Source organism: Lonchura striata, chromosome 3 (genome assembly GCF_050655825.1).
Source record: "Lonchura striata isolate lonStrDom1 chromosome 3, ASM5065582v1, whole genome shotgun sequence".
In the NCBI taxonomy this organism is placed as follows: Eukaryota; Metazoa; Chordata; class Aves; order Passeriformes; family Estrildidae; genus Lonchura; species Lonchura striata.
Genome location: NC_140705.1, coordinates 60,845,067 through 60,871,784, shown reverse-complemented (window position 1 = coordinate 60,871,784; position 26,718 = coordinate 60,845,067). Strand labels below are relative to the sequence as shown.

The 26,718-nt window shown below is 42.7% G+C and overlaps 1 protein-coding gene across 4 annotated transcripts in view; it reads right to left on the bottom strand.

Moving 5' to 3' along the window:
- Positions 1 to 1,298: 1,298 nt before the first annotated feature.
- The window catches only part of TAGAP (T cell activation RhoGTPase activating protein), a 37,586-nt gene continuing 12,166 nt past the window's right edge, over positions 1,299 to 26,718 (bottom strand). For 2 of the 4 annotated variants that reach the window (XM_085576677.1, XM_021540421.3), the window contains exons 2-11: positions 9,768 to 9,809; positions 9,261 to 9,345; positions 9,098 to 9,151; positions 8,488 to 8,554; positions 6,876 to 7,048; positions 5,677 to 5,838; positions 5,123 to 5,232; positions 4,254 to 4,449; positions 3,615 to 3,732; positions 1,299 to 3,426 (exon numbers count right to left, since the gene is read on the bottom strand). In XM_085576677.1, coding sequence (XP_085432803.1) covers positions 2,249 to 3,426; positions 3,615 to 3,732; positions 4,254 to 4,449; positions 5,123 to 5,232; positions 5,677 to 5,838; positions 6,876 to 7,048; positions 8,488 to 8,554; positions 9,098 to 9,151; positions 9,261 to 9,287 — 2,085 coding nt within the window. In that variant the 5' untranslated portion in view covers positions 9,288 to 9,345; positions 9,768 to 9,809 and the 3' untranslated portion in view covers positions 1,299 to 2,248. Of the gene's footprint in view, positions 3,427 to 3,614; positions 3,733 to 4,253; positions 4,450 to 5,122; positions 5,233 to 5,676; positions 5,839 to 6,875; positions 7,049 to 8,487; positions 8,555 to 9,097; positions 9,152 to 9,260; positions 9,346 to 9,767; positions 9,971 to 26,718 lie in introns of those variants that run through there. The other 2 variants (XM_085576675.1, XM_085576676.1) reach the window with 2 other exon arrangements.

Below are 26,718 nucleotides of genomic sequence, written 5' to 3'. Positions count from 1 at the left end.
CTGTTTTGTGGCTTCTCAGCCCTTTCACTGGACATGGACAATCTCTTCATACTTGTGCCATGTGGGTAAGATGCCTGTGTTTAATGCTTTTTCTCTTTGAGCCTGGTCTTATAAGTTCTCAGAGATAAGCATTATACCCGTGATAGCTCAGCTACCTCAGGTGGCATAAAATAAGGAGGATGGCTCCTGTGACAGTGTTGGAAACAAAAAGTTTTAATAAAAGACAAAAATAAAAAAGCTCTTTACAGAGAAAAGCTGAGTCAGGGCAAGAGGTTCTTGCTTCTGCTAAAACATTTCACAAAAGTGATTTTCTTCTTTTGTTCTCTTCTTTTCTAGTGAATTGCTTAGGTGGGACTTTTTGGCTCCTGTCCAATTAGGTATTCTTAAGTTTGAGGTGAAGTCCCCAAGGTCCTATGAGGTGTATTTTAACCAAATTGAGGAGAGAAACTTCTGTGTTTTTTTTCCGTTTTAAAGGGACAAAAGGTAACTTGTTTACTCCATCAACAGGGGGCACATTCCTATGTGTGTTTTATATACAAGAAAAATATAATTCCACTTAACACAGAACAAGAGGCAGTAAGCACAAATTGAAATACAATCAAATTCTATCTGAATGCAAGGAGACACTTTTTCTGTGTGAGTCTGGTCAAACACAGGAATAGATTGCCCTGGGATGTTGCAAAGCCTCCAGCTGTGGAAATATTAAAAATCTATCTGGACACAATCCTGGGCAATCTGTTTTACCTGACCTTGCTTGGAGGATCTCAAGCCTCACTGGTTCTGTGGCCCAGAAGATGCAGATTCTAGAAAAAGGTAAACACCTTTTTCATCAGAGCCCTCTCATTCAGCTTGCTTGGAAGCAGAGTGCCACTTTTTGGGTGGCCAAGAGAAGTGATGTTTTTCTCTAGTTGCAGCCTACCAATATGGTCCTTCTCATAATTTCTTCTGTCAAGTCAGGCACCCACCTTCCCTTTTATCTGTGTCCTGGGAACATCTACACCTAAAAAACATAATTCCTGAGAAGATGGCATGCTATTTTTAATGTGTTTCACTTTTGGAGCAGCATCACCTCTCTGCAGCTTAGCTGCAGTTGCATAGTAACTTATTTTCCTGACAGAGAGGGTTTTTTAGCCTGCAGCATTTTACAACAATAGCAGTGATACTGCTGATCATTTACTTTTCTTCCTGCTACTCAGCTATGCTACTTCATTCAAGCAGACCTGCAGTATCTGTAGAAAAGTAGGTACAGTACATGTAGGGCCTGGATATTTTAAAATCAGACAATGGACACTTAAGCATTCATGCAGAAAAATGCTTTATTGTAGTGAAGTTACACAGGAGAAAAATGTCTCCCTGCTTCTGGTTTAAGGCTATGCTGACCCATAAAAGCACATTGCACTTCCAGTCATTTTTACAAGTTTATAAGGACATCAACTAGGATTTTCTTTTTTGTCTTTTTTTTTTTATGAACTATAACTATTTAAATCTGGAATCCAGAATATTTCCTTATATGAGTTTTTGTTCATTTTTCCTTTTTTCTTTCTTGCTTTTCCTTTCTTTGCCTGTCCAGTTTAGTTAGTCTAAAAGCACCTCAGGACACATGAGGGTTACTTCATACATTCCCATAATGACCACACGGGGCTCTAACCCCAGGCTCAGTGTACAACACTATGCTGCTTAGTGGTCAGATCATTCTTATCACCAGCAAGCAGGAAGATGGAATGGTAGCAGGTACAGGAGGTTTATGGAAGAGTGCTGAAATGGCTTATATGACAGAATAGCTCTTCCCCCATTAAGGTAACTGCCAGCCCACATTTAATGCAGAAAATCAGCAAAGCACTGCATCAGCCTGGCACTCATACACACATGAAAAATGGTACAGAGTCTGTGACCATACAGAAAACAAAAAGAAGGTGAGACAGGTTTTGGACCTGCCAACCTTGAAATTGTCATTTGAGGAAAACAAATACAACACTGTTTATCATCTGCTAACTACTCTTCCCATACAACAGGTTATGTACAGCACACTAACTTACATTTTTATACAATGATACACAGGTCTTCACCAGCAACAACTCTTGTGGTGAAAGGATGTGACATGTCAAGATTACTGACACTTCAGGAAAAAAAGTTCATGCAGAACTAGCTTATTCTTTGTCTCTTGAAAGTAAAATCCTACAAATGATTAACAAGATGTCTATTTTTACAATATTTACTTTGTACAGTGCAAAGAGGAAGGACAGACTTTTTAAACATAGGACTCCTTAGCATACTGGATCTGCTCTACCTCAAAAACAGGCTGGCTGCACCTCTGAGCCACATATTCGAGTTTGTTCTTTTGATAGGACTCAGACATGGCTCTCATTCGGTAGACTCCTGGGGTCACAGGTAAATTCACACGGGAGTTTGCTCCCACAGTGATGCTGAAGGTTTCACTTTCCATGTCAGAATCCTTTGTTGCAGACACTCTGGCACTGCGTAGATCCCTCAGATCCATATATGCTGTGTCCTGTGCACTGTGGCTGCATGGATCAGGCAGCAAAACATCCTGGTTTGACACTGCTAGTCTCAGAGTCTGAACCGTGAGATTTTGGGAGGGAACTTTAGTGGCCAGGCAGTTTTTAACAGCCTCTTCATAAGAGGGAGGTCTTCTAGGGTTTTTCTGGTCTACATGTCTGAAGACTTCATCGACTGACCTGAGACGGAGCCTTTGCTGATGTTCCACAGGCAATAGTTTGTCAACATTACAGCTGCCCTCCTGGACAATTCTACTGGAGAACTGATCTTCTTTCTTTGTGAAACTGTCCCTCTGAAAAAACATGGGTTTTCCAGGCCCCCAGCTCTGGGTTTTTATTAGTGTTTTCCTGCGGTTTGCAAAAGAGAATGACATGGAATGTTTTTTGATCTCTCTGCTAGGTGTACTGCAGTCTTCGGTGGCCTTGGTGGAAAAGGACTGAGGCCTATTTAAAAAGGTTTTTTTGGGACTAGAGGGTGAAACTACTGGGGAGCTTGTGAAAACTGAGCCATCAGAGCTCTCCAGGGAGCAACTGGAGGATGTTTTGGGTAGAGAGTCAGTTGATAATTGTGAAGGTAAGCCTGCAAGACGTTCCTCCAGTGCCTCCATCCATACCAGTTTCTGCTGAATTGGAAAATTGTCCTCACTTTTGTTTAGCCTTTGTTTCCTTATTGTGTCATCAAGGAAGTTCTGGAAGGACAGGTCTGACTCTGAGTACCTCCTGTCCATTGTACTGATGTCATTTCTGAAATTAGTCAGGGAAGGGGCAGAGCTATTTGTTGGACACTTTCTGCACACAGTAGCACTCCTCCATTTGGCCTCCTTCATTTCAGAGGGACAGGGGCTGCCTTCTGCTTCAGGATCTGGGCTGTCATAGGCAGAGTCATTCTGATGAGCTGCACAGAGTTGTTCTGTGGGGAGAAAGCAGACATTAGTTTTCACTGACTAGCTGAGGATGAAAGAGAACGACACAGAGAGAATTCAGAAGAGGGCTTCAACAGTCTTGAATCCTCTGTGTTTCCACAGATATATTCACATATCAAATTCAATAATTGGCCCAGCAACCCCAGTTGGTGACATCCCCAGTCCATTCTCATACCTGTGGAGCTGTCTGTGTGCTCTGGTGACTCCTCAGCCAAGGCACAGGTGGGGAAGGCAATGTCTCCCTCAAATATTTCCAAGCAGTTGTTTATGAGGAACTCCACCAGCACTGTCACCTGCACACAGAAAACAGCCCATTTCAGTCAAGACATATTGAAGATTCTTTCCTCACCCTGCCTGCTCTCTTTGTAGGAAGGACAACACAGAGAAGGGTGGCTTGTGCCAAAATCCTGGCTTAAAGTCCAAGGGTGAGTCCACCATGGGGGATAAGGCTTGATGCTGCAGACAGATGGACCTGCCCCAATACAGACAAAACACCAGCAGCCACAGCTTTGGCCTCGCTGCCCAAGGGCCCAGGGGTGACAATGGCCACGGGTGCCCCTTGCCCTCCACATGCAAACTCTGCAGGAGCTGTGACTTAAGGGGCTGCAGAGCAGCTGCTGCTTTTGCTCAGAGGAGGTGAGATGAGGGGCAGCCTGGCCCATCCCATCACAGGCTGAGGGACACGTGAGCTGAGGGGCACCCCCAAGGTCCAGGGGTGCTGTTCTGTTCAGCTGCTGCAGTGGCAGTGGGATGGATCCCTATGGAATGCTCTAAATTGCCCCAGAGGGAGCAGCTGCTCGGTGAGTTCAGGCACCTTGTCATTCATCTCCTTCTCCACTTCCAGCGGGAGCGCGCTGTCCGTCCCTGGGCTCAGCATATTTGGGCCAATGCAGATGGCCAGGTTGCTGGAGTCCATCCTGTTGGTCTCAGCATTTTGGCTGATGTGGTGGAGCAGAGAGAGCAAGAGCTTGAGCAAAACGAGGTTTGGTCTCGGCAGCTTGTCAGCCACCCTGCGTGAACACAAACAAAATGTCACGTTAATTGATGGTGCAGTGGCCTCTGCTTCTTGATTTGAGCAAGTCTCAATTAAACTTAGAGTGGCACCACTTCCTCCAGAAAGGGGCATGTGTGGGCTCTCTGTATCTCTCAGAAATCCCCATCTGCAGCTGAGTGTGTGGTTAATTATGAGACCTTGAACTACAAGGTCTTGGTGGAAAGGAAACACATGTCCTGGAATAGAAAGAATGGTGCCAAGAGATGTCACTGGAGGCTTCCCAGTGCCTGTGGTTGTGCTGTGGGGCTTTCAAAGCACTCCCAGTCAGCCCCCACACCTCCTGTTCCTGAAGAGCAGAACAAAGTGGTGGTCTCCATGTGCCCAACCTCACCCCCAGCAGATGTGAAGGCTCCGTGTCAGTGCCTGTCCCACAGCACCGTGACCGTGTTAGCTGAGGCACTGCAGCCTCTGTCCTGTTCCCGCATTCATGGTTTCATAAAGAAATCTGAAGTAACTTCAGGAAGTGCTGCTGCTGGAGCCCTCTAAACCAAACCCCATGGTGAAATAGCAAGCTGATACAAATGGCAGGCTTTTAAATGAGACTCTTGATTTTGAAAGACACTGTTATCCTCTACCAGCCACTCCATTACATGGCACTGGTTGCAAAATTTCCTGGTTGAAAAACTTACTCTTTCAATTCTTCAATTTTTTCTTGCTTGCTTGGCTTTTCTAGAGCTTGCATCCATTTCTCATAGAGGTCAGTTGATAGGAGTTTGGAGGGAATATTTCGGAGAAAGTCCTGCAAGGCCAAGAGATTTACATGAAGTTTTGACACTATCCCTGAGCACAGAGAGAATATTACTGTCACCTGGACTCTTTAAGAGCCAGGCTGGCATGAACTACCTGACCATCAGCACTGCATAAGTGCAATACACAAGTGCACTTGCACTTGTGTAGGAACGGGATCCAACTTTCAATTGCTTTTCCTTCAATCACAAATCTCACTATTGCTCCCCAGGAGGATGCTGAGCAAGAGGACAAGGTGAGTTTCCTCAGGAAATCAGCAGCCTAACAAGTAGGACTGACAATCAGGTGGAAAAGGCCAAACTTTCTTAAGCTTGAAGAATTCAGTCTGACGTAGTTCTGGCTCTAGCCGAGTCCCACCTAGATCAGCTCGGAGCACTGGATTGGGCCTGTGCATATTAGCAATGTCCTCCCATCAGCGTAGCTCAGAATTACTCACCTTCAAAACCACTGCCAGCAGGTGCACAGATTTGCTTTTCAGATCAACATTCTCGCCTTTGTTTAGGTCCTCCTTCAACTCCTTTCGTGCTTTTTCATTGGCAGTTTTTCTGAATATCCCTTCAGTAGAAGGTCCTTTCATATACAATATGGCTAGGAGATCCTGTAGGGAAAAAAAAATCAGACAGGACAGGAAGAATGGTTACTTGGATGAGGGAAGCTAGCAGGTGAACATTTCTTTAGAAATAGAAGAAAAATTGTCTGGAGGTACACTGTACTCTGATTAGTTCAGTATCTAGTTCTTGCTCCAAGTACATTACATGGGAAGTATTCACGATTTTCCCTTAATCCACTTTCTTTTTCAACTGATGAATCCCACTAACTTCAGTTCAGTCATCCTTACTTACTTCTAGAAGGAAGCAAGGGGTGGCTTAAATCTTAATTCACATCCCCTCTCTCACAAGCTAGGCAAATATTACTTATCAGACACAAATGCATGTCTATTGAGAAAGCCAATTCAGTTGAAGAACTCTTACAAGACCATTTTTATTCAGGAGTTATTGTTTAGGTATTTTTTTGTGACAGTCCATAGCTGAACACTCGTTTTTCATGGAAATACAGAAATCCTTGGAAGTTTATGTGGCTGAAAGATTTATTTAAATTACTTATTTAAAATCACAGATGATTATATTAAGAAGCAGATATTTCATTCCTAGTCCTGTGTTCTCTACACTCCGAGTTATTTCCAGTGAAAGTTGGGTAGGCTGGACAAAACCCTCACACCTGACTCTTTCAACATCTGGGGTGGGCCCTGAGTTTATCAGGGGCATGTGTGTTGGGAAACACCAGAATCATCTCCTGGATGATGCAGCAAAAGTATTGGGTATCCTGCCTCACATTTAAGTCAGAGGTATTACAGAATCATAGAATGGTTTGGGCTGAAAGGGGCCCTAAAGATCATCTCATTCCAACCCCGTGCCATAGGCAGGGACACCTTTCTCTAGAGCTGGTTGCTCCAAGTCCCATCCAACCTGGCCTGGAAGGCTTCTAGCTTCTCTGGGTGACCTCATTACCCTCACAGCCAAGAATTTCTTCCCAATTCCAATCTAACCCTGCTCTCTGTCAGTTTGAAGGCATTTCCCCCTTTGTCCTGACACTCCAGGCCTTTTTAAACAGTTCCACTATATGGTATCTCCTTACCTGGACTGGCTGGGGCAATGTGTCATCTTCCCCACAGATAAGTGCCAGAGGATGGCCAAACAGAGTGATTTTGGCACCCAAGTCTAGCTGTCCTGAGGAATTTCTTTTGGTAAGGCTTTTTCTCAGAGTAAATGACTGCGATATGACCTTCTTTCTTTTCTTTGTTCCATCTGCTGCAAGTAAAAGGGATCAATTTAAAATTAAAAAATCAACAGAGCACTATGTGGTCTTTCGTCTGTGTGCAGTGCAGAGATGTATGTTGAAACAAACCAAACTGGAAGAAACTGAGAGACAACTAAGTGGTTACTAGGGAAACAACTGCCTAAACTGTGAAACTGTGGCCATACCCCTAAGGCCACCACCTTTCCTGTTTTAGTTTGGGTGTTTTTTGCACTCTAATCACCATTTCTTCTTAGAGAGTGGGAACATACATGGCATAGAAATAACATTTATAGAGATTTTTGATATTGCAGTAGTTTCTCTGATAACTCTGAGGCAGATATACCACTTGGGCAGCTGGCAATGGCAACAATTTTCACTATGTGATCTGGTTGTGCCTCAGCCCTACAGCAAGAGTAGAAGAAGGGGCTCCTACTTTTTGACCTCTTTCACAGCCTGAAATGAAAACATACAGTACCAGCTCTGCCAGCTCTGGAGCCAGCTCTAATGACAATGCTCCTAGAGCTAGTGCTTGTCCCCCAGCCAGTGGAACATGACACCTGCTCCAGAGGATGGGAATATCAGAGCAAGCACTCACTGGCTTCATGGTTAGAAATCTCTTAGCATGGGTTTTACATCTGCTTCATAAAGAGGAGTGCCAGGAATTTGAAGAGGATAGTTGTGCTGGGGAGGGGTGCACCTTTTTTTCCCCTTTCACAAACAGTGAGAGAAGGAACCTTTTGCGAGGAAAATTTCTAAAGGATTTGCCTTCTGCAAATTTGCAATAAATGTCATGCCTTCTACTCCAAAATGAAGTTGTCTTACCCAGATGAGAAATACTCAGGGTCTCTCTTTGTGACTTAGCATAAGCTCTTGGTAGGTAGGGGTTAAAAAATTTGAGAAAGTAACTTAACATTATAGTGTAATATAAAATATTAGCTTCTGATACTCCTGAAAACTGGTCTGATATTATCATCTGCTCCATATCTGACCCTGCCCTATTAATGATCTGCTCTGGGTTGTTTACAGCTACTGCGGTTTTGCATGGTGAGAAAAAACAAGTGCTGGTGCTGCTGCCAAGAGAGTTTATTTGCTCTGGTGTGCAACATCTGGTACAGTACTCAGTGCTCACTTGCAGTGCCACACCTCAAAGGCAATGCTTGAGTGAGAAAGAAACACATTTACTTCCCATTGCTACGAGGGAGCACAATGAAACCTGTCTCTGAGGACCAGGGAATGGGAATACAAGTCCTCTGGCACTCAGCACTGTCACCTCTGCCACTGAGCATAACTTGCAAATAAGTGGCACTCCAGGGCTTAAGCCCTCTCCTGCATGGGAACTGTGGCTTGCTGTCCGGGAGAGGGAGCAGGCAGTTTCGTGTGGTTTTGCACAAGTGCCTGCTTGCAAGAGTTATATAAGAAGGCAGTTCCTCTATTTGTTTTTGAAACTCACCGTTTGAGAGGCAAAGTCTGTCTTCAGTTTCTGCTGGGATTGACAGGGGACATTTCTTGGCATCAGTCTGCAAAAAGCATGCTAGGGTTACAGAACTGCCACAATAGTGAGAGCCACCAGTATGTTGCTGCAGCTCCTCATAAATCTGAGGAATAAACAGACAAGCCCAACACCTGCTAAAGAGGTGCTTTGGCCCAGAACTGACCCTGGTAAAGGGGTCTGTGGTAAACTCTGCAGCCTGACACCCCAGTCGTGCCAGAAGGTCCCAACCCTGCACTCATTCAAGCTGCACTTTTGATCCAGAGAAGCCATAGCTGGACATAGGCTCCTTTTTTGTGTTCTCCCCAAACTCCTCTAGAGAGCCTTGATGGCTTTGAAGCCTTCAAGATCCCTGAGCAAAGCTCCTGGTGAACCAGAGGAATGTATGGACTGCCCACAGCAATACCCCGCTCCCTCTGCTCAGTGTGGCACAGAGCTGCCTTTGAAAAGCTCTGCCCACTCCTGAGCGAGGGTAGGCAGCCAGCAGCTACTGCAGGAGTCATCCCTATTTTGCTAAGGTATCTCACACCAGTACCCAAGAAGGATCCAGGAAAATGTAAGGGCTGCTTACCTCTGTCTGGCACTCAATCAGACTCTCCATGTTTCCAGCATTTAGTGTCTTTGACTAGGCAAGAAAACAAAGACACTGGGTGAGTAACTGAATCCTACGGTTTGGAAATCAGAGCTTTTCAAAGTCACTATGTTGACAGAGCTGAAATAATTAAGATACTCACAGTATTACAGCTGCTTAACACTTTCATTAGGAGTTTGATTGGAGGAGCTCTGGACAATCTATTTTCCTTCAGTCCTTTTGTTTGCCTGTTTGTTGAATAGGGAATGGACAAAAAGTCTTGTAAAACTGCACCCTTCTTGGCTTTCTCCTCTGTAAGCCAATCTACTGTGTATGGTCCTGAACCAGCAAGATCTCCCACACAAGTAAACTATAAAGCCCTTCCCTGGAAGGGTATTCAGCCCTGCTGCCCTATCTGCCTCCTGATTAAAACAAAATAAAAACAACTTTCCATTTTTAATCCATGCAAAAAGTGGTGACAGCTATGTATGGTCATTAATCTGCACACCCGAGGCTGAGCAGCTCAGTCAGCTCTACCCATAAGCTATGCTCAGCAGTGGGGGCACCTCTCCCCCATGTATATTTTTGCACATCTGTGTGCAGCTGCATCTGAAGCTCTCCACTGATTTCAACCATGATGCCACAGATTTTTTTCAAAGGCGGTACTTACCCAAGAAGTGAGTCCAGCCAGAGCTCCTTCACCTCCCGTGAACTGCAGAGGAAAGGAGAAACAGCATCACTCCCCACTGCTACTAATCCTTTGGACAGAGGAAAGCGACTAAACAGTGCATACCACGTGTGCTGCCTTATATATGCAGAAGGGGCAGGTGGAAATTCACAGGCAGGAAGAAGCATCATGGGGCAGGACCAAGACACTACCAAATTTCTGGCTTCCTCTTTCCTTTTAGACGAGATACTTTTCTTTTTTTGGGTTTTCCCCCAGTTAAAGAAAAAAAAAAAAAGAAATTCTGGTAGTTGTTATGGATGGAAAAGATGAGACACTTGCCAGGTAAAGGTTCCAGCTATCATCACCAGAACGAAGTAAGATGTGCAGAGGGGGCTGCAGTGTGGGAAGCTTCTCTTTACCATTAAAGGGCAGTGGGTACAGTCTGTCCTTTGACTGCTCAGAGACATTAGCTTTGACAGTTTAAAAACACTCTGCCAGATCAAGTTACACTAAGAATAGTGAAAACAACGGGGCAGTGGAATAGACAAGATTCAGAGAAATGTTGCTTTTTAATTTTTTAAAAGCTAATTGCAACAGTTTACTGTCTACAAGCACATGTAGACACACATATTGTCAGTACTAAGTAGTTCTTGAGAATCTAGGTACTGGATATCTATAGACGAAGTGGTGTTATGTAGTAATTTAGTAATGTATGACAATATGCCATTAAAAAGTCTTGTTTAAAATAAATCTTAATAAGATGAATTTGTGTGTACATCTTAAAATTTTATTAAACTAAAAAGATTTTTTAAAAAATCTAGGAAAAATCTACCTCTGCTTGACCTGTATCATTCTGTTGCTGACTGCCCTGCAACTTGGGCATATCAGGAATACAGCACTCACTCTACCAGGCCATTATGAAAATTCATTAAGATTTGATGTTAAATATATTATATTATTTCTATTGATTTATTGACTGAGGCAAATTGCAACATTGTTCTGGGTGCCAGTCTGCTAATCTTGTGAAAAGGAGGACTTAAGGCTGAGAGTCAGGGTTGGGAATTCTTCAGTAGTGGATTTAGGTGGAAAGCACATTTATGAAACTGTGGCCTTTCTGCTGCTTCCCTCGTGGATGCTCTTTTTCACATGTGCAGTGAATGGGACTGTCTTAGCACAGTGCTTTGCAGATGCACGTAATGGCTACGTCTGCTGCTGAATTCACCTTCAAAGCTGTTCTTTGTGTAACCACATCAGACCCGGCCAGTGTAGCACTGACCCTGTTTCACGCAGAACAGAAAGGAAACAGAAAGGTGATCTCTGTTCAACTCTGGTAGAAATCCAAAGCACAAAATTCACTTTTGGTTCAATAAAGATGTGTCCAGAAGAGCAAATGGAGACTTGCTCTGTTTCTGTGGGAGGACTTGCTGTAGTTCACTTTTTAAGTTCTCCTGAGGCCCATGATTTCCATGCTCCTGTAGTGGCACTGGTCTGGTGACTTATTTAGGGCTGAAACTTACAGCAATCTCAATCAATTAGTCTGCAGCCCTCTGTGTTTACCACTGATCTTTTACTCACTGCTCTAGCTGATTTTTTGTTAATTATCAGTTCCATTACATTTGTAATTTCCCATCTAAATTTCATGGACTGCTGCACATGCTTGCAGAAATATTGTCATCCTACATCACTTTCTCCTGAGAACTTATTTTGAGGCTCCTTGTCAGCTGCAGCACCACTGCTGATTGTTTCAGTAGGATTCCTCAACAAGAAATATTTATTTTTCATTACATCTGTTAAATGTATATCCAAGCATACCTGTCTGTTAAGTATCTCAGAGGGGACCTATGCAGTGAAATTCTGCCTTGCCCTCACTTCTAGCACTCTGCACAGATGTATTTCTAAGCTCAGTCTGTTTCATGATTAAGACATGGGGTTGATCTGGAAAATATGTGACTTGTGAAGAAAATGTGAGTTTAATGGGTGGTTATTAGCCAGCCCAGAAGCTTAGATTACAGTTCTGGCACCGGCTGTACACAGGCACTGGGCTTTGAGTTTCCCAGGAGATGATTTGGTAACGGGTGATGTATTGATAGCACATCACCAGACTGTCCAATGGCACACACTGCTGTATCTCTATCCTATTAGTTCTTATCCATTAACAGTTGTGGGGATATAATGGCTGTTGTATGTGGAAGGTGTGTGTATAGGCCTGCCTGCCCATGTGAAAAATAATTTGATTTTTTTACACTCCTGATACCATTCTTTATTTAATATCTCTTTTGGGGTGTGTATCACAAACACTTAAATTATATCAAAATTACTTTAAAGCAGCCTATCTTATTACAAATAAGCAGGCATCCTAAAATGCTATCGTTTGGCAGAGTAATAGTATGGGCAACACAGGGAATCTTGGCTGGCTTGGTGAAAAGCAGTAAGCAAGCACATGCTGATTACTGCCAAACACCACAGAGCTGTGTGCAGGCTTTCAGGGTCAGAAGAGCTGCTCTCACACCTACTTGCCAGAGCAGCTTCACAGCTTCCCCATCAGTATGGAAAAGGTAACACAGATGTAGGGCACAAAGTCAGTCTCCACCCTGAATATTAACAGAAAAGGCCCGTCATATGAGATATTTACAAGTTAAGTTCCCTTGTATGAACAACTTCTCTCCCTGAGGAGGCTGATTCCATCTCCACCTCCCAGTTCTGCTTTGCAGACTTGAAGCATTTGCTATGGTCCACTCCTCCCTCAGCTTGGTACAGATCTTACAGCACGATGCATCAGAGCAGTGTGTTTGTTGTACCACAGCCACTGCCCTGGGGCAAGGAGAACCTATGGCAGGTGGCTTGGGTACACCTAGAGTTGTTTGCAGTCAATGTGTTTCTCCCAATCAATCCCTGACTAAGTGAATGCACTGTCCTTCAAAAACACTGGATGTTTAGACAAAAGTCATGGCTTGGTGGAGGCAGTGAATTTGTAGGACTTGCCTGTGTAGAAGCTCTTCCCCTGCTGTACACCAGGATGCTTCCCTCAGTTCTGCTGAAGTATTTTACTGGAGAGAAAGCAGGAGCAGGGAGGTCCTGCAGAGCAGCCACGGCTGGATGGATCCAGCTCTCTTAAGGATTGTATTTGCCCCTTGAGATGTGAGGCATTTTCCTTATAGAAGCCAGGATATCAGTTTGATTCCTCTGTTTCCCCGTGTCTCAGCCAGCCCCCTTCTCCTCCCAGACCATGGCTGCTTTTGTGGTCCACTCCCAAGCCCTCTGCCCAACCAGTGCTTGGAGGAAGGGCTTATATAGCACTTGCTGCAAACATGGACCAAATAGTGATTTTCCTCTTTGTGTGAGCTCCAGTCAAGTTAGGCATTTTATCCTCTTTTCTTCTCTTACACTTACACTGTGGCTATGTGAGGGACCCTAGACCATAGCAATGAAAGAGCAACATCAATTGGCATGAGAAATAAGTCAGGAGTTGACAGTGAAAAAAAAACAAATAAAAAATAAATCTGCTGTGACTGGAGGCTGTCTGTTTCCTTCTCTCCTTATCAAACCACAAATGGGAAAACCCCAGCCACAGCTCACTTTTGTTTATTTCTATTACTTTTGCAAATGTTTGACACCATGGCTTTTAGGAAGGAGGGAGTATATTAATGAATCCTGAAACTCACCTTTGCCCTGTTACCATACCAGCAAGGAGGCAGCAGGAGCATAGTTGTGAGATGGGTACAGCAGAATGCGCCTGGAGCAGGGATCCTTTCAAGCCCATATAGAGCAGAAAGAGCCTTCATCTGTGCCTCTCCGTGTGGAAAAGGGGTTGTATTCCAGTTTTGTCTTCACTGCCACAGCTGCAGTCTCCCCAGGGAACAATAGGAACATTTACCAAAATAAGGAAAGCAGTTGTGCCAAACTCAGAAAGCTGTTGGGCTGGTTGCTTTTTGGAAGGGAAATCTCTGTACAATCTGTCCATGAACTCAAAGAACAAGGTGACAAGTGGGTTCCTGGAAACGGGCCACATTTATGAGCTGCCTTCTGAAGGCAGCTCTGATTTCCTACCACTCTCCAGAGTGTGCTGTGGGATGCATAGGCATGGTTCAGGGTTTGATCACAGAAAAGATGTCAGACAGGCCTTTGATCAGACCAGTCTCTACTTCCTACCTATAATAATTCAGAACAAGAACCATCAACCCAGCCGGTGCTGAACTCCTACAGGTTTAGTCAGGTGTCTGGGCTCATGCTAAACCTGCCTTTGGAAAGTGAAACACATTGTCAGTTTTTCCCAGCTCTGTTCAGCTGATTTCTATCCTAAATTAGATATCAAAGTTAGATTGCAGTGTGGGTTAGATTGCACCACTCTTCTACACACTGTGCTACTATTGCATGGGAAAAAGTTACAAATCAAAAAAATAACACTATAAATACAGCACAGGGTGTATTCTATCCCCTTCCCATGACACAATTTCAGTTGCATTTGCTTTTCAGTATGATTTGTTTATTCTTTCATGGGTGCTTCCCCCAGGACTAAGTTAGCAGCTCTAAAGATTTTTACTCATCCTCAGGTGACTGGGTCCAGTGGATGCTTCTTTAGTTGTTGAAGGCAGGTACATGTGGGCCATTTGTCCAAAGGGTCTGTGCTGCTATTTGGCTGTGTCTGCATTCAGCTTGCTATTGTATCTCTGTGGCACATGGGAACATGGGAATTACTCATTTCTTTGGTTCCCTGAGATGACTAGCCCAAAGGAATCATGGAATTGAAGTTGCCCATCATTTCTGACTGAGCAGATGCAGATCTAAACTTTTGCTTGCTTACATGAAAATAGTAAAGAACGTGTAATTCAGTATGAAATCTGTTCTTTGCAAGATTCCTGGTTGAAGGTACTCAAACAATATTGAAAAGTGATATGCTTACTTTTTTTTTGTTGTTGTTACTCCACCAGGTTTTTCACTTAATTTGCTTCTTTATGTTCTTCATTTGCAAATCAGAAACTGAGATCGGACTTTTTGCCAAGCTCATTTGCTGTCAGGGACAGATTATGCTTCTTACTGAATACAGAGTGGTGTGAATCTTGATTTTGCTTTTTCAGGATAAGCACAAATATTTTCTTAGATTTCTTTTTCCATGTAAGCTTGTATATCTCTTGTTTCTGCACCTTCGGTTTTGCATTGCATTTCAGCATCAAAATGATCTCAGATCTCAAAATGTGAATTAGGGGAAACAAAAAAGAACCTGGATTTGACATTGAATTCTAACTTCCATGTGATTTTTCAGGCATAAGTCATCTCACTTTCACATTAAATATGATCTGTAGACTGGCACTGTCCTAGGAGCCAGTCCATAATAAGACCAAGAAAACCTGGCTGAAGTGTAATTTGGGGTTTCATTGTACGTGTGTCCTGTTGATACAAAAACTAGAAAAGAAAGACAGGCTCAGCAATGCAAGACCTTACCACTGCCCTGTTAGCATGGGAGCTGCTCCAGGCATTGCAAGTGCCATCAACACAGCTGTTACCATAGGTGCCCAGGAGAAACAACCAGAAGTCATTGGATTTTGCCCATCATTTCTTTCCAGCTGGCTTCCTCTGAGCCCCAGGGATTTGATGGAAACATCCCCAAACTCTTCATCATTGTTTTGCCCTTGTGAGTTTGTCATTCCTGTATTGTCACCTGCTTCCTAAGTAATAAGTACAACTGCCAGTAACCAAGTCCTCAACACCACTAAATTCACCAAGAATAGGAACTTTTATGAGCGCACATCTAGATTCCATTCTCTAGGCAAAAGCAGTGTCAGGCAAAGCAAATATTTCCAGGGACAACTCTGCTAACTACAGCTGAACTCCCCTGAGCACATTTGACCCCATGCTTCGAGAGGATTATTTGTTGTCATGTGCTGTCCGTGTCCTTGCACATCCACACACTGCAAAATAAAATGTTCTGTGAAGTTTTGGCTGCCCATCAAAATCAAGATGATAAATTCGAAACAAACATCTCCATATTAGCTGGTGATTGCCATATTGTTGCTACTAGCAACAGCTGCCCCGTTAGTGTTTTAAATAAACACTCCACTTCTGTACTGCTATCCCATTTTAAAGCATGACTACCTTATGAGGATTTCTGAGAGCAAATGTTTCTCATGGCACAGGCTCTGCCTCCTGCTGCAGGGCATCACGAGACTGCTGGGAGGAAGGGACATGCAGGGAGTGGAGGTGCCCAAGGGCAGGCCAGGCTGGCTCAAGCTCCAGCTCCAGCCACCACAACTGGAGGGCACTGGGAGCTGCCACACCCAGAGCCAGGGCAGCCAGGTCCTCAGCTCCACATTTGTGGAGTGAAACTTCCAGGACAGGAAAAAGGGAGAAATTCCCACCCTGCAGGGCAAGCAGGAGCTGGGATCTCCCCCTTGGGAGAGTGGGGCCAGAGGAAGAAAAAACGCTTTTGAGTTCAGCTGTTTGACCCATTGCTGGAGAGGGCCCAGCTTGAAGGTCAGGCTGTTCCCTTCAGGCCTGTGTTCCTGCAAAGTTAGCCATTAATTTATGCTGCTGACATGCAAACCAGGTGCTGTTATGGTGCCTTGACTAATTCTGCTCTGGGCCCTGCATTTTATTTCAGTCCTGCAGTCACTGCACAGAGACGACACTAAGGAGAATGTAGAGAAGGTGCCCTGCATGCCACAATGTTCATTTTCCTGTTCAGTGATGGTGGAGGCTTGAAAGGAAGAATTTGTTCTCTGTTTCCACTTCCTTTTAAAGGTTTGTTTGTGCTTTGTTTGAGCTTTACCTTTTCTCCCACTTAGCAGAGGATGTTTCTTTGGGATTTTTTTCTCTGAAAGCACTACCTGTGTGTGTTCTTACAGTCACAAACTGCCTGAGAAATAGCAAAAAATTTTGTGAGGGGAGGATATATCTTTAACCAGGCCAAATGATACAGATACAAAACCATTCGTCAGGTCTTTCTTTCCTTTTTCACACTCAGTACAAGTTGAGAAGAAATCTCTGAATTTTACTGGATCCATTGATCCAGTTACTTAACAAGTAACTACTTGTTAAGAAAAGATTAGATACCCTAGAAGTACCTCAAGAAGGGTCTTTTCAAAGAGAGGTGGAATCCTCTTTCCTTTAGGCACCAAAAGATCTCAAAATGCTAAGCCAAAAGATGTACAGTTCAATAACTGCTGTAAGATTTGTACAAACCAAAGACCATATTTGCTACAGTCTTAGTTCTGCTTGTGCAACACTGTGAACTGATCTTTTCCTTGTGGAACTTAATTAAACTCAGTATTCAGAGAGTAAACATGAACACTCATTATCCTGTAAGTTACGCCAAACTGAAGATGATGGTACATGTGTCATGGAGTTCTTCTATTTAGTATGTGGCAGGGCAAAGTGGCTATCATTGCATTATACAAAAATCTCCAGAATTTATCTTTCAAATTTAACCTCTTACAACCATTACCACCTCCAATGCTATACTCAGCAAAGCAATGTTTGAAGATAGAACATATCATAGTAATTGACACCTGTCTGGGCCGTTTTAGGAGAGCTGGATTGCTGGAAGAGGAGTTTGTGAGGCCTTTCTTATGTCCCATGGTTGTCCCTCCTCCCTCCTCCCTAGTTCTGTTTGCTTCCAGAACCAAATATTCTCACAGGTTTTTTTGGATGAGAGTGTGCTGCAACGTAAACCTGTCATAACTGTGAGACTGACATGAATAAACAATGCAGATAATATTTTCATTCTGGCCTTAAAGTAACAGTCCTAATGAACGTCACAAACATGGAAAAAGTCCTTACTTTAACAATGGAACATGCTTACTCAGCACTCAGTAATCAACTCATACACGTAAACAAGCTACCACACAGTTATCTCCCTATTAGGGAATTTTCAGACTAACCAAAGACTGTAACTGCTTCTTTGTGTTGGGATTTTGTGGGTGAACTCTGGGACATGCTTCAGTTTGCCCTTTAATTTTCCATCCAGCATCTGAAAGCTAGCCTGCCTTATTTCTGCCTCAGTTTCTGATTAATAATATGCTGAAAATAAAAGGTCACTGCACTGCATAAGGTGCTTTGATATCTTTTGATGAAAACTGGTACATACAGGAGAAGCTGTAAATAGTTCAGCAGCTATTCCCTTTCCTGCATCCTATGCACTACACAGCAAAGAGAAGATCTTAATTTTAGCCATCCTGGCAAACCTTTGACAAATGAAAGCATGCTTTGAAGTGCCATGAGAAAAATACATTTTTGTCTGGGCATTATTTGTTGGGACAAGGGCTTGTCCCTCCAAGGTCTTTGCAGTTCTACTTGCCACATCAGAATGCAGGAGTCACCTTCTGGCCATGTCACTTACACATTTATTTTAACCATGCAGCTTATCATCAGGATAATATATAAAAATGTGACAACATGTTATCATGTGCCAGTGAAATAAATATTCAATATGGTGACTGAACCGGCCATTTTATCTAGATTTTGTAATTCGAAACATTTCTGAGCATGAACTCCCCTCGCTTTGCCTGACCTCTGGCAAGGGATCTGACTTGGGGGCTCCAGCATGGTCACAGCAGAGGCTATGGATTCATCATCAGGCTGATAGTGGAAATGGTGTCACCTGATGTCTACATGCTCTATGAGGAGTTGCTTGCTTCAATGTAAGCTTGGGAAGAGCTGCATGGCAATGAAGTACTTGGAACTACTTTGTATCTTCAAGCTCCTAAGAAAGTCCTTGCCTTATATATTAAACATAGAAGAAGTGCTGAAGGTAAGAGGTAGCTGCCAATTTCATAAACTTAATATCTAATCTTCAAAAAAAAATCATTGGGGTGGTGACTGGATGGATGTATTATAGAGTGGACTACTCGCTCTATATCCCAATGACAAGCCAGTGAACACTCCTTTCTACCACTGTGACACCATCTGTGTGAATGTTGAGATGCTCAGTATGCCTAAGTGTTTGATTCAGTTCATCACTTTGCTGAAAAGTGCACAGACAAGTACCTAGCTGAACATGCTGGGCTGGAGGATGACTAAATACTTTTGGTACCAAGGCAGAAATGACTGATTTATCCTTATAATTAATAGGTTTGTCCCTTTCCTCTACTTTTATAATGAGCCAATGAAAATATTTGCATTTGGGCTTATGTATCACTTCAGAGCTTAAAATTCTACTCTTTCATTTTCAGTACACTGAAGTACCTGGTTGAGAGACAAAGGCCCATTTTATACCCCACAGATTTCTTATTTTTAAGAGTAGGGGAAGAATCCAATAAAAATGGGAACAATATCCTCTCTTTGGTCAACCACTGTTTTTTTCTTAGCTTACCTTAGAGAATTTTGGTGGCTGTGGTTTGGCCAGGGTTCTGTGTAGATAAGGTGATTTTAATAAAAATAAGGAAAAAAACCCCATGCCTGCATTTTCCAGTTTAGTTTCTAAATGGATGGTGTTGTACTTACTGAAAAAAAAATCAAAAAGTTTCATCAGCTTGAAGGTAGTTGCATAATTTCTTATACAGAGGTAATTCATTAAAAGGAAATTGCAGTCAGACACTGGTTGTTCTCCTCTCTTCCTTCTCTTTTTTATTCTTTACAATTGCTTAGCAGATCCAAGTTTTAGTTCCTCAAAATTCAGTTTGTGTTTGTTCTCTTTTTCTCAATGTGCAAGATGAGAAGTCTTGCAGAATGAACTTTTTTCCCGCCAAAATTGCCTTCTCTCACAGTGGTTTGGGCAGCTGTTTCTGTACTTGTGTAGGTATCACTAGATAGGGCCCCATTCCTACAGCCTGGCTCTCCAGGCATCCCAGGTAAACTATTCTGTTTAGGTGGTGTTCAAACTTAAACAGGGATAAGTTTCCACAGAAAATGGGAAAAAATACCAGAGCTCTGTTTTTGGATTGTGGCTGTATGAGAGAGCACTTATAAAAGCCTGCTGTCATGAAATAGTCATCACTTTTAGTAATATTTCTGTTCTCAAAATGGGGGATTTCCATTAGGAACCACAGAATGGGGGTTTCACAATGATACACATGTATGAGGGTTCTGCTTTGTATGGTATGGGTAACATGCTAGTCCCTGTTCCTTGGAAGAGAAGAGGGTATGGAAGCAGCATGTGCTGTTGGGATGGTGGGATTTTGTCTCCTTTTCCACAACTTCTGCACCATCTCAGTGGGAGCAGGCTGGAGCAGGTTTGGCAGCTGTGGGTATCCTTGTGCTGGGGAGTTACCACTGGGGAGTCTGGTGAGGAAGCGGAGCCAAGGATCAGATCCTCAAAGATACTTAGGGGACCTATTGCCTTTTTAATCACCCACTCATCCTGAATTAAAATAGGAGCTGAGAATCTAACTGCTTTGGCAAATTTTGGATTAGGCTATTGTCAGGGGGAGGTTAGGCAGGCTCCAGCAGCATGAGGTATTACACCTTTCCATTTGCTCTTCTTCATGACCACTGTGCACTAAGCATGGCTGAGATAAAACCAACCTGCATTTAGGCAATGCTTTCCTTTTGATCCCTTTTATTTTCAGTACCAGTGAAAAGTACAGGGAGTCTACCTGATGCAACCCCCAAATCACCCCTATAGAAAATAGATGGTAAAACGTATAACCATGACCTAGACTGCACCAGATAATACAGAGGATGGATTTAATATCAGGGTGCTTGCCTGGAATTCTAGGTCTGGGGACGCAGAGAGAAAAGGGATTTGGTTCAGCATCTAGGTTTTGATTTGAGTTGTCAAAGATATATGGCACAAAAACATTGCAATACTGGGATTAAGAGATGAATTGCCCTAAATAAGGCTTTCAGTCAATGACTCGTCTCTAAAAAATTAGTATGATTCAAAGATCTAGTTCCAGCCAAAATCTTATGAATGAAGAGATTTCATGTGTCCCTAAAGGAACTGTTCTGAATGAACTCTGCCTTGGACTAACTTATGGGGCCACAGTGAGATGTTCCTTTAGTGCAATATCCTTTACTGTAAGTGGGCACTGAATCACTGATATCCTTTGGTACATCCTCACCATGGTACCATGTGTACAAGACTTTAACAGGACTTTGGCATGCTAATAATCTTGTTCACAGGCAGGAACCATTCCTTCTCAATAAACCTTGCATTAAAAAAAAGGATACACATGACCACAGGAAAATGAGGAAGGTATAATTTTCTTTCATGAACAATGTTAAACTGAAAAGTGTAGAATACAAATCCCATTAAGATCTTGCAGAAATTCAGGAGGTTTTTGTATCTTCCCATATAATACACAACAATTACAGAAGGGTTGAGAAAACCAAGAGGCCATCCTAGTGTGTTGTCTGATTATGGATACTGGCACTTGCACACATAATGGCTGATTTGTACTACAGACTCCCCAGTTGTCACTGAGTGTCATCCCAATTAATGCTGGCTAACCTCAAAACTACTAACCAGCTATCCTATGGAAGGGTGCATGTACACTCACACTTCTCTCAACACCTCCAGTAATGGTTATACTTTAGTTGAAGAGAAGCTAGTAACAAACCTTTAATGTCCCTGCTGACTGCATCTTTCTGTGGAAGGGGCCTGAAGCCCACTAAGCTTTTGGGGAGGTAGAAAGTACCAAATGTTATCAATTAGGAAATAACACCATACTGCTCTCAGTATTCAACAGTAGTACCTTGCTCTTAAACTCATCTTCCCAGCAGAAGCTCTCACTCTGCTCTTTTGTGCCCTGAAGTGCATCTCATTTACCTGCCTAGGCTCCCTTCAGCAGCATTAGTCCATACTATTCTCATGCCTCTTATGTTATGCCTCCAGACCAAGCAGAAAGCAGGCAAAAAGGAGTGAGAGCAGAGGCAGATCAGCAGATGGGATGCACATGTCAGCGAGTGCCTCCTGTGAAGGCTACATTAAAGCAGGTGCCAGTGAGAGGATGTTCCAGCCCACTGTGCACTCAAAAAGTAATCACTGGTGACATTTCTTCACACCATCCTCCTCCTCAGAGAGGAACTGGATGGTTCTGAGCGGTTTGCATGTGGGAGGCTGATAAAACTACAAGTGGGGTCTGCTTCCATGCAATGAACTAACAAGGAAGCAGGGACAATACAGTCCCTTTAATCTGACCAGTTATAACTTTTAGCCTTGCAACAATCTACAAGAGAGTACGGAAAGGTGAGAGTACAGAAAGGTAAGAGTTTGCCCAGGCTCACCTTGCTGAGACTGGGGGCTTTTGCCCAATTCTCTCATTAAGGCTGCTAAGGACTCTTGAGAGTAAAGGTTTAAGCATACGAAATGATATAAAGTGGGGGGCATAGAAAGCCTTCCGCCAGGGCCATGGCAGCTGATCTGCAGAGTAACTATCTCAAAGGCACATGAGAGAGATTTTCTCTGCAAACCTGGTTCACATGACAGACAGCATCATAAGATCCATGACAGCTGTTCAGTCTCTTGCCTCAACACCCGGTGGTTTGTTGTGCAAGTATGACAGTTTTCTACAACTCAGATGCAAGCATGAAAGGTTTCTACAACTCAGATACACTCAACTTCTTTTTAATAAGCTCTTGATTTTGTTGCCAGTCAAGTGACATAGCTTGACTTGTGTTTTTCTTTTGAAAGCAACTGTGTGCATTTTGTTGTTTGAGAAATTTGCTGAACTGATCCTTCCTATGACCAGAATTCTGTTTCCTGGGACATGCTGGTCATCATTGCCCCACTGGGTCTTCCCCCAGTGCTGAGATGACCATTGCACTTATCATCCTCACAGCAGCTGACAGACTTAGTGATTACAAACCACAATATACTTGAAAAAGTCAGAGAAAGGTTTCAGATTATTTGGTAGCACAGAGAAGAATTGTTGTCACAATCATGCATCACTAACTAGCATTCAGTCAGCCCAAACCAAGGCGAAAATTCTCTTGGACCCCTGGGAAATAGTTATTTGTCAATACCACCTGTGGGTGACTTCAAGTTATTTTTTTTACATTTTTCTCGTAGGGGATTTCAACCTTTCACTGATGACTTCCTTTGTGGACCTTCAGAAACTCAAAAACACACACACACACACACAAACACCTGTATCCATCAGCATAAATACAAATAACTCTTCTGTGACATAACACTGACACTCGTCTAGATTGCACTTTAAATATGCTATTGCACTTTAAATATGCTGAATGTCATTTATCAGTCCAAGTCACTGGGGCACATTCTGTGTCTGCCCATATTCCTGAGGTGCCTCAGTGTCCGGTCAGATGAGAGCCTCATTTGATAGCAATGTTAGAACAGCAGCACCTCTGTCATCCTCCCCACTTCTAGGACAAAAGACAGATGGAGAATATGGGTTTTGCAAGGCAAGGTGAGAAAGACATGACCCGAAGTAGCTTCATTCTTCTCCAGACCTCCCTAGATCCTGGTTGGTCCCCAGAACCACTGCCAGCCAGTTCGCAGACTTCTCAATGCTTGTCCTTTTCTTTGCAGTATGAGGCATCATCACAGGCAGAGCAAAAGCAATAAAACAAACAAATCTTCTTTTCAGAGTAGAAAACTTAACCTATTGAAAATATTTTCTAACCTGGAAGATGTTGAAGCCAGACCCTCAACCCCCAGGGCAAGGGGGAAGGTCATGGGAGCTCTAACTGGTTCTCAAGAACCAGCTGCCATCAGCCTGTGTACTCTGTGCTGGGAAGTGCAGACAGTGGTCCCAGCCTTAGGAAGGTCTTCCATGGCTATCAGACAACACTGGATACACAACAACTGTAATAGACAGCCTCCTGGCCACTGCTCTGAGCTGATGGTATTCTAAATTTATCCCAAACAGAACAAGAAAACCTGCATTTTGAGGAGGCTGGCCAGAGTCTCTCTGAGTATTATTATCTTTTTTTCCTGATAAAAGTGCACGGTTTAAGGAAAAAACTAACAGGATCAATGCAAATAGATGCAGACATCCATATACACAGGTAGACAGCGTTTGTGTGCTTACACAATTCTGTCATTTTTACTTGGGGGAAAAAAATAGGGACAGCCCAGGCAGATTTGCAGACTACATTTATAATTCACATCAATAATAGTCCTGAGCCATACGGTGTCTGTTAAGCCATACGGTGTCTGTACCCTGCCCTTTCTCCATGCTTACTGCATTGAGATGTCTGCAGAGCAAATTCCCAGGCAACACCTGATCTGAATGCTTCTTTTTTGCAGTCTGGTCCTCAGGGACTGTGGTTTTCTGAACAGCCAGACACAGTCTCCTTATATTGCTTCTAAAATATATTCAAGCATGGGGAAACCCAGAAAGTCTGAGTTACAGAAGCATTCAGTAAGTATGGCATACCCTGTGAATGAGACTAGCATTTGTATTAGCTCTGGAGGCTTTAGTAGCATTCTTCTACTTCCTGATTTTAAAAACAACTTGGGGAACTTCCTTTCTTGGGCTATTTTGGAACTTCTGCTTATAGTTGTGATTGAAACCAAGATCTGTGAAGATGTGTGGTGGTGGTAAGCCCCTACAGATGATCACAGCAAACCTCCACACCCAAATACTCAGCAGCTCATAGTAGCCTTGAATACAGTTGAGTTTTCAGCTTGGGCCATTCTGTCAGAGAAAACTAGTGTACATAAAACATAAGAATGTAGGAAATTAGCAGGCCAGATCATTCTCCTGAACCACCTAATCCAGATTTCTATCTCAAATGGCAAATGATGCTACTTGTTTCAGAAATAGTTGCAGATCTCATGCCTTTATAAGAAGGTTTTTCTTCCAAGCCTCTAGTTTATTAATTTTATTTACTCTTGAGAAAAGCATATAGGAGTAGGCTGATTTAGTTTCTTATTTAATTAAAGACTGTTTTCCTAGAAAAAGTTGGAATTATAGTACACTAATAACAATTCCAGTTTTACCAGCACATCAGCTTCTGTCCCTATGAGCAGAAGAGAAGAGTTCAAAAGAAAGATTGCTGGTGGGGAGTCAAAGCATTCTTCTGGGCATCTTCGCCCTCCAAAATAGAATCACTTTACAAACTTTTGTCTTGTCCCTGCAAGCTGTCCTTTTGCATTAGGTCTTGACAATGAGACTGTGGGCATGCTGCCCTTGAAGGGAAAAGAGCCTTTTTGTGCCAGAGCCTCTGCTTTTCACACCACTCTGTTTTCTCAGCCATATACAGAAAGATCCTTACCTTGGTCGTTCTCAGTAAAGCAGCATACAGTCATGTTAAAGAATGGGGACATTCACTAAGTGAATGAATGTGTTCTTTAATTGCATTAGTCTTTTCATGCAACAAGAGCAAGATGAAAAATGCTTGAATGAGCTTATACTCAAAATTCTTTGCTTAATTACTCTATTTCTCCCGCAAAGGCACCTTTAAATGATACTTTTTTGTGCTGTCTGCTAACACAGGTAAATGAAAACATTTCCATTAAAAGCACAGCCTTTCGTCTTAGAGTGTCAGCTGGGTTGCCATTCACCTTCCTCAGCCACCCAAGAAGCAGCCAAGAAAAATTAAGATAAGATTTCCAATTTCCACTAACCCTGTCAGGAAAAAAAAAAAAGGGAAAAAAACTCCAAAGAACTAGAGAAGACTACTGCTCTTTCTTGTGCTACTCAGCAAAAAAAAAAAAAAAAAAAAAAAAAAAAAAAAAAGAGAAAAAAAAAATCCAAACTAAAACACAGACCTATACATGGTATCACAAAGGTAGCATTGCAAATTGATTTTATGAATTTTGCCTTTGGGTGCCTTCTAAGGAAATTTCTCATGGGAAGTACATCTAATACAGTAATACAATAAATGAACAATAACTGAAACTTTTTTAATTACTCTAAACAATGGAAATTAAAAACTACATCTGAACTGGCTTTAAGAAGAAATTGATAAGAATGTATTTATATCTTTCTGTTCTTTTTCAGTCATCTCTCTCTGATAAGTCACTTCTCAGCAAACATGAACAGCACTGATGGGAAGCAGATGCTCTTTGTCCATTAGTATGACAAATACCACAATTGAGGCTGAATCAGTAGGTGCAGCCTTTGCTATTTCCCACCCCTTCAGACTGATAAATTAATTCATCCCCTGACTAATTTAAGAAGTGTGGGCTGTAAAAAGAAGTGCCAACTTGTGTGAATGTAGGAGGAAAGCAGAAAGTCTGTGAAGCACAGTGGCCTGACTGACCTGTGCACAGGCTGGGTGTTTTGCCTGTGAGAAGAGAAAGGGTGTTCAGGGGTCTTTTCAGTTTAAGACTGTAGCAGAAAGTCTTTCAGAAAAGTTGGTATATTTTCTTCCCTGAGAATTTAGAGCTTAGGCTGACAATTTTAGCCAAGAACCAAACCAAATTCTTTGGGTGCTGGAGAATGATCAAAGTCCTTTTCTCCAATACTGACAGGAAAAAGAAAATTAGTCTGATTTGTAGTGGTGCTTTTCTAAATATGCAGCACAATTACCTGGGCAGGACACAGGAGGATGCTACATATTTTACTACATAGATGAGCTACGCAGAGTTTATATACATGCAGAACAGAACAGTTAGAGGAAAAAACAAAATAACCCCGAAACCGACCAAAAAACAAACAGCAGGGGCCAGGAATATCATACTTCATAACATATTCTGTGCCTGCTAGGGCACAGAAAACCTTTTCTTTTATTGCTACAAAGGAGCTGTCCTGGTCCACTGGGCAGAAGCTTTGCTAAGAGTCACTAGTCAGATTGATTTACACACTAGATTGCAATTCATCCAGCTGGCACCTGTTTACAGTGGCAACATTTTCTTAATTTTCTGAATTTTCTACTGTGTCCTAGACTCCTGATGCTTTTTTATTTGCGAGGATAAAGAACATTAAAACCATTGTTCCCCTCAGGGTGTCTGGTCTCCTCAATGTTCCTCTTTCCTGTGAAGCTTACAAAAAACACAAGAGCTGGGACCCTGAAATTAGCACTTTAGCCAGAAAATGGGCTAGAGAAACATTTATGATATGTGAAACAGATGAAAGATGAGATGATTAAGATGAAATGCATTTAAAAG